Source organism: Stylophora pistillata, chromosome 4 (assembly GCF_964205215.1).
Source record: "Stylophora pistillata chromosome 4, jaStyPist1.2, whole genome shotgun sequence".
NCBI classification, from domain to species: Eukaryota; Metazoa; Cnidaria; class Anthozoa; order Scleractinia; family Pocilloporidae; genus Stylophora; species Stylophora pistillata.
Window position 1 is genome coordinate 27,950,259 of NC_142522.1, and position 7,492 is coordinate 27,957,750.

General features: G+C 36.9%; 1 protein-coding gene across 3 annotated transcripts; it reads right to left on the minus strand.

The window, feature by feature from the left end:
* Positions 1-102: 102 nt before the first annotated feature.
* Positions 103-7,492, minus strand: LOC111329291 (long-chain fatty acid transport protein 4). Of its 3 annotated transcripts, XM_022933935.2 has the most exons (8): positions 7,180-7,197; positions 6,733-6,864; positions 5,558-5,946; positions 4,918-5,076; positions 4,678-4,747; positions 3,988-4,186; positions 3,011-3,383; positions 103-2,325 (listed from the first exon to the last, which is right to left on the minus strand). In XM_022933935.2, the coding sequence occupies exons 2-8, from the start codon at positions 6,744-6,746 to the stop codon at positions 1,751-1,753; spliced, it is 1,779 nt and encodes a 592-aa protein (XP_022789670.1). In that variant the 5' UTR covers positions 6,747-6,864; positions 7,180-7,197; the 3' UTR covers positions 103-1,750. The 3 variants fall into 3 exon arrangements, with proteins under 3 accessions (XP_022789670.1, XP_022789669.1, XP_088613079.1); XM_022933934.2 differs by lacking the exon at positions 6,733-6,864 and having other exon boundaries at positions 7,180-7,492; XM_088756953.1 differs by lacking the exons at positions 6,733-6,864; positions 7,180-7,197 and adding an exon at positions 6,118-6,670.

Consider the following 7,492-nt stretch of genomic DNA (forward strand, 5'->3'; position numbering starts at 1 on the left):
TTTTCAATAATTCAGTTGTTTTCGAGATGTCAAAAAGGATTTAGTGCTCTTATTTAAGCTGTTCTCGATTGGAAAAAGTAAAACAGAGCAATCAAATTGATATACATTAAACGAGTACTGTAATTGGTCAGAAATCAACCAGTCAAATTGCACAATACATGACGGAAATTTGGCACTGTTAAGGTTGTCACATGCGTTTTACATCCGTCGAATTGAGACATCTCCAGACTTTTGTACTCTGGGGGTTGGCAGATATGCTTACGTTCTTATTCCATGTTGCTGTGTACAACAGTTTTAGACTTAATTGTTACAATTTTGGTGCCCTATGTGATTTATTACAGAACATATGTATACAGCAACAACAACTCGTTTTTAATGCTATATTTTTAACTTTAAGCCCTGTCTACATGACCAATTTTAATATGGCAATTTTTAAGTGGCAATTTTTATTTGCCCGTGTAGATGATGAAAAATGACCAACTTTTATGTGACGATTAACTGCATTTGCTGAAAAGCTGGCACGTTAGTTTTTATGTGGCAAATAAAAATTGTCACATAAAAAAAATTGTCCGTGTAGACGAGACGCCACACAAAATGTGACAAACGTGCCTAAAGCAGAACACGTCTTGTCACATACAGTTGCCACATAAAAATTGCTCATGTAGATGGGGCTTTACAATTGTCATACCAAATATATATACTTTGGTGCTGCATCTGTGGGGGAGTATAACAAGATCATTTACTTTGATTGGCTGAGTTGATTCGGTAGATTGGCTTCTGTAAAGAATTTCTAGAGCTGATATTTCAAGCATTAGTCCTTCATCAGAGCAAATGACAAAGGGCTAACCCTTGAAACATCAGCTTTAGTTACTCTTTACAGAGGCTACTCTGCATTATTGACTCAGTTGATAAAACTAAATTATCTATATATACATATATTTATATATTGTGGGACAAAAAAGACAAATAAACTACAAAACTAAATTATCTATATATACATATATTTATATATTGTGGGAGGAAAAAGACAGACAAACTACAAAACTAAATTATCTATATATACATATATTTATATATTGTGGGAGGAAAAAGACAAATAAACTACAAGTTCATCCCTACAAGCCTGTTTTGTGGTTGCCCACTCATCAGGGGAGGAAAACCAGGAAATAAACTTGTAGTTTATTTGTCTTTTTCCTCCCACAATATATACATCACTCTACTTCTATGTATTGAGCACTGTTTCACGAAAATCAAAGTTTACACTTTACATATATTTATAGATATATTACACTGACAAGCAAGGCAAAATAGAGTGCCTCCAGACTTGATTTTTCAGCTATCTCCTTGTTTTTCTTAATATCAATAAATACTCAACAAAATATCTTGTTCCGGATTCTTCAATGTCAAATGCACAAACAAAGAAACAGACATGCTTTTTCCAAACAGTTGAAAAGTACTTGAAGTGTACACACAGGATGTGTGGTTTTGTTGAAAAATGATAAACAAAAATACAGTGCTCCTACATTTTGTGACCTGTAAATAGTCATTACTGAAAACATGCTATGTATAAATGATTGAATTTCAAGAAATAACAGTCATTAGTAGTTAACCTGTAGGACATCATGTCAGGAGCCACAAGAAATTGTAGGTAGTAATAAAGAGTTCTGGTTTTGTAATGTTACTGTAGAATTGTACAGGAGTTGCACAGTACAGAACTATATAAAAAGATAAAATATGTAAATGAAAAATCCTACATTCTGATCTCACCAGAAACAATTTTAGCATACTTTTCTTCATCCAAGTCTACATATTGCTTTACTTGTGAATCATAATAAAAAAGTTTATCCTTCACTACTCCCACATCAAATCCTTCTTGTCTTAGCTGAGTCTTCTGAAGTTTAAATGTTCCTGTAAGACCTACATCACCAAAAATTATTCGCAGGAATATGGGGCAAGCATAACTAGGTAGTTTTTCTTTTAATCCTTGGACAAGAGAGCTCAAATTGATGCCTTTGTTGAGGGGATCAGCAATGGCAGCCATGCCTGCTCTTCCTTCAATGCCAGGAACTTGGACACCATAAACCACCACATCACGAAGACTCAGTATATTGCTCATTATTGCCTCCACTTCAGCGGTAGAAACATTCTCTCCTCGCCAGCGGAATGTATCTCCGAGGCGATCATGAAAATAAACATAACCATACTCATCCTTGATGAGAAGATCCCCAGTTAGGAAATATGCATCTCCTCTCTTAAAAATGTTGTGGCAGATTTTCTTTGCAGTTTCTTGTTGGTTCAAATATCCATCAAATTTGAGGCCTTTTTCTAAAGGGGGAAGAGCAAATATTCCTGTCATCAAGTAAAACAGTCATTCTAGACAAAACAAATCCATATTCTGAATCTAGCTAGACATACTGGCATAGCAAACAAAAGATGTAGTCTTCTAACTATCTTTTGCTTGGCTGCCTACCTTCTCTTACAGAGTTGAACTGCAGTATCAAAATCAAAATCAAAAAGTAATTTTTGCATGTAATATATTTAATAAAAACATCATTAAAAAGGCAAGGGTAATAAACAAACACATAATTTTAGGGATATATCATTTGATTCTTCACACCAAATTCTTGGAACCAACATTGTAAAAAATGTAAAGCAGATAGTTAGAATTCTTATTGAGACCTAATTGGAAGCAAACTCTGATTTAAACACACAGAAGATTTTATTTAATGTGAAATCAAATAGACTTTGGAAGTACTAAGGGAAGATAACATGCATGCTTTAAAGCAAAAAGTCAAATAAATGTTTCCTCCCCAGGTAGAAAAAGGCAGCAACACACATAATAAAAGTTCCTGACCTATTCTGCCAGTTGTTGCGAGTACAACACCCACAAACAATGGTTCTATCTTAATACTTTGCTAGTTTTTTTACTTAATAATACATGCAAATTTATACCCATATTTTTTTAAGCAGTCAGTTGTGCAAGATAGAATATCAGAAAATGAAAAACTACCTTTTATGATTTTTCCAACCACAAGTCCAGGTTCCCCAGCATTTGCTTGGATTGCAAGCCCATTCTTATCTCTAAGTACCTCACCAGTTATGGGATCAACTTTGATGAAACAGAATGGAAGAAACTTTGGGAATATAATTGAAACAAAACCACAGGCACATGGGGTATTATCAATGTTGAAAAATGCCACATTTCCTTCAGTTGATCCATAAAACTCTCCAATCTTGCTGATACCAAAGCGAGACTGGAATTCATTCCATATTTGAGGCCTTAATCCATTTCCCAATGCAACCCGTACTGAATGTTGCTTCTCTGATGGGAAATGTGGTTGGGCTAGCAGATAGCGGCACAGCTCTCCAATATACTGGATTGCCTGAGAGAGAAGAGATTATGATTCAAAACACCTTTAAAGAACTACATGAATCATTCTGCAATAAATTTATGGCAATGTCTATATCCTACTCTTACATCAAGCCGTATACTTTGGGAGGTCTCTTTAGGTTGGTTTTCATCCAAAACAATCTTATTGAAGCAGTATGTACATCACACATTCTGCCAAGCCCCTCCCTCTTCTGTGGCTCCCATTTTCTTCCCCTCAAGGTTCCAAACTTAATTGCAAAGGCACCAAAAGGTAATAATTAAACTTTTTTTGTTTCATTCCCCATGCAGGCAGAACATTTTCTTAACCAAAATTGTTAGATTGGAAATTTTTCAGCTCACAACAAATCACAAAAGTGGAGCTTTCCACATATTTCTCTGCTTCAAAGATGTACTCTTACTCTAACTTGCACAATCACCAGCCAAGTGCATAAGAGCACAACAGAAAAATAATAATTTGAAATTTGTTTCTTGGGCACTATGGCTTCAAGTGAGTCACTGGCTGACAACCAACATTGAAATTCTTAGCTACCCAGCTAAATCCAATTGTTTTTTTCCTCCTTGCACATTTACATTATTTTAAATTTCTAGCCACTTACAGTTACTTTGTGCTTAATACAATCCTCCCAAAATTTAGAAGCAGAAAACTTTTTTCTTAACACCAATGTGATTCCTCCTAAAAGACAAGATCCAACACCAATGGCACCTCCTGCAGAGTGATATAATGGTAAAGTACAGTATAAGATGTCTTCAGTTGTGATACTGTACAGAGAGGACACCTTGCTGAATCGGAAGAACCTGAGGAGCCAAAAAGTAAAGTAAGCTTTGACATATCCCTGGACTCATGCATACATCATCATTAGTGTGCACAGAGGGGTTAGGGAACAGCAAAAGTTAATAATTTCCTTAATGCCCCACTAATCACAAGTCCCATAGCTTCCATAAAGCATATCTTTTAGCAAAGGGGTGCTTAATATTCCAAAGCCATTATATCAATTTGCTTTAGCATAGAATAGAGCTTGGAGAAAAGAAAACAGTGAGGGGAGAAAGGATGGGGATCCCTCTTTGCCAGATTGTCATTCTCATTCCTGCCTCCCTGGTATATACTTTTTCTTTTCAAAGCTTTCTTCAATCTCACCAATTCAGTGTTCACAGGCACATAAGCATACAGTAGTATGGGCTTAGTAGAGTGAGGATTCAACAGCATAAGAAAGAGGGAGTTTGAAAGAATTAAAGATGCATTCAGCATTTTGCCACCATAGCTAAATCCATTGTTCTATCACTTCTACCTGAGATGGGTTATCACTGCAGCTTTAGGATATCCAGTAGTTCCTGAAGTGTAGATGTACATCAGCACATCTGTAAGAAATAAGAAATTATACCCAGAAAAAATTGAGAGTGAAAATAGCTGTGTTGGTAGTAGAGATAAAGGGAGAGAATTGGTATTTAGATCTTGAAAATGAACAAACCATAACACCAATGTATCTCTCGCACTGTAACCATCCTCATAAACAAAAATAAATACTTACCTTCAAATGACTGTGTTTCATCAGCAGGTGGTGGTTTTAAGGGACTTCTTTCCATTTCCCGAAGCAAGCTCTTAGCTGAAGCTTCAGAACAGGGAGATGTTCCAAAGTTGTACAGCTCCATATCTTCTGGAAACTGACTGCGAACATCTCTCACAGCATCTGCACAGCAAAAGATAAATGACTTACTCATGAACTGTTACCAAGGATTAAGTCTAACCTTGCTTAAAATTTCTTAAATAAAAGCCCACATAAGACCTAGTATTTGGTAGAATTTTATTATTAGGTTATCATAGAGAAAACTGATAGAAGTAAAATGTAAGCAGTAATCCTTTCTGTCAACCTCTAACACTGAATTAAGAACTCGCACTAAACTCTCATTAGTATAATTGTTTGAAAAAACCCAGAGTAGTCTCACTAGTCTGCCTTCTGCGAGGTTGGAAAGCACTAAGTAAGTTTCCTCTTTTAAAAGATGCTTTTTCTCTTATTATTATTATTATTTTTTTTTCATAGTTTAAGATGCCATGATTCTTATTGCAACGAGCCACGCTCACCCCACCCTCAACCTTGCCCCCTTGCCCCCCAGCTTCCTAAAGCCCTGTCATACAAATACCACTTAACAAAGGAGATGTGCTCTTTTCACCTGATAGATCACTTCCAAAGATTACTGCCCTGGGATCTGCAGCAGACACACAATGCTTCAAAGACTCCAGTCGAAGGTTACTGTTAATGAGGGCAGTTATCACACCAATCTTGGACAAACCCAGCCATATACAAACAAATTCAGGGCAAGAATCTAGAAACAGAGCCACTACATCTCCCTTTTTGTAGCCCTGAGACTTAAAATAATTTCCAATTCTGTTGGAGAAATCTTCAACATCTTGAAACGTCCATGTTGTCTGCTCAAATATGAAGGCTGCTTTCCTTGGATGTTTGGATACCTTTGTTCGAAATATGTCAGCAACAGTCACATTTCCCTTCTTCTGAAGTCTTTTGACTTGAATATTAATCTTCACAGCCAAGTAAACTAACCTGATGGTAAATATTGCTTTTTGTCAGATAAACTAAAACAATGTAGTTTCTGCTTACAGGCCAAGAGTCATTTTAGTCTAAGCCACAGGACTGTAGTGCGGGAGGTGGAGGGTTCGAGCCCCCGCCAGACCAACACTCAAGGTCTTAAAATAATTGAGAAGAATTTGCTACCTTTCCATAACATCAAGAAATGGTTAGATATTCTAGTCTTCTCGGATAGGAACAAATAAATGGAGGTCCCGTCTCCTGCAGGGTTGGGGCAGGAGACGTTAATTTCGCACACACGAGATTACTGCGTGATGGATGTCCTCCCCTGGGGTGGGATGGGTGGGTTAGGACAGCAGGTCCACATCAGCTATTACAGCTGCCAATTAATCAACCTGCTTAAACAAATAAATGAACTTCAACTTCAACACGTTTGAAGTGAACTCTGAGAAGGGCCCAAAACATATCTACACCCATGAACATTAACTGTGTTACCAATATTATTACTTTGGAGAGCATTGAGAAAATAAAAACCGAAAAAAAATGACAACAAAATAGTCTGAACACGAGCGGGCTAGAATACACTTTAACTAACCAAAATCTCCATTTTAGCCAGCAAAAATATGCCACAATGCCTGGCGTCGCAAAGTGATAGTTTGTAAACAGTAAACCGGAGTTTTTTCACTTTTCGCCACCTCTATGACCGAAAAGATCCTGGAAACAAGTGCGATCGAGTGCACTCCTCGTGGACGGCCGTAACTAAATATAGTTACATTTTAACTTTATTTTGAATAAACTCACCGCGATAATGACATGTGCTCGGTGGCATCAGGTATACGAATCAACCCTTACTAGCCCTTACTAGATTTAGAAGTTTCTCCTCTGCATACCATAGTTTCAGTGAAAGTGTTTCGAAGCATACGACAAACTCCACTAATTCCAAATATAAACAAACAGAATCATGTACAAAGCAAATACTCCAACAGAATTCTTGCCAATACAAGTTAGGTTTTTCCAGATTATTCCTAAAATTTGAATTATGTGTTCCATCACTTAATACTTTACGCAGCTACTCAGACAAGAATAAAACAACCAATTCACTGATGATTTCTAACTTCTGAACGAAAATATTTGTAGTTAAGTTAATATAGTTATTGTTTCTTTGTTTACCAGTGGTCACTTCAGTTTGGTCGGAGTTGTGTTGATGAATGAATTTATTTTCATATGGTGAGAGTCAGTGCATCTTACCTCAGATCACGCAAAATTGTTCGAAAGAACACTCTCGGAAAATACTTTCCTCCTGAGGCGAGAAACGCCCCAAAGAGAAGACATGGAAACAGAAACCAAGGAAGGCGTTTGTAGTAAATTAGGAATGAAATACCAGCTACGATTACCGGCCAAGTGTAAGCCATTTAATCTTTCTCGATAACGCTTCTTGGGCTAAAAGATGAGGAAGACGAGGCCTGATAGCTGGTCAATTTGTTTGGATCCACGATCACCTGTTCGAGGGTAACAGAAGAGTACTAATACGAATGTGTTATGCAAGGTGTGTTGGCATAAG

Coding starts and splice junctions, on each gene's coding strand:
- LOC111329291 (XM_022933934.2), bottom strand. CDS start 7,343: ATGGCTTACACTTGGCCGGTAATCGTAGCTGGTATTTCATTCCTAATT. Junction 4,187..4,677: donor GCAGTGATAACCCATCTCAG/GTAGAAGTGATA, acceptor TTGGCTCCTCAG/GTTCTTCCGATTCAGCAAGG. Junction 3,384..3,987: donor GTATTAAGCACAAAGTAACT/GTAAGTGGCTAG, acceptor CTTCTCTCTCAG/GCAATCCAGTATATTGGAGA.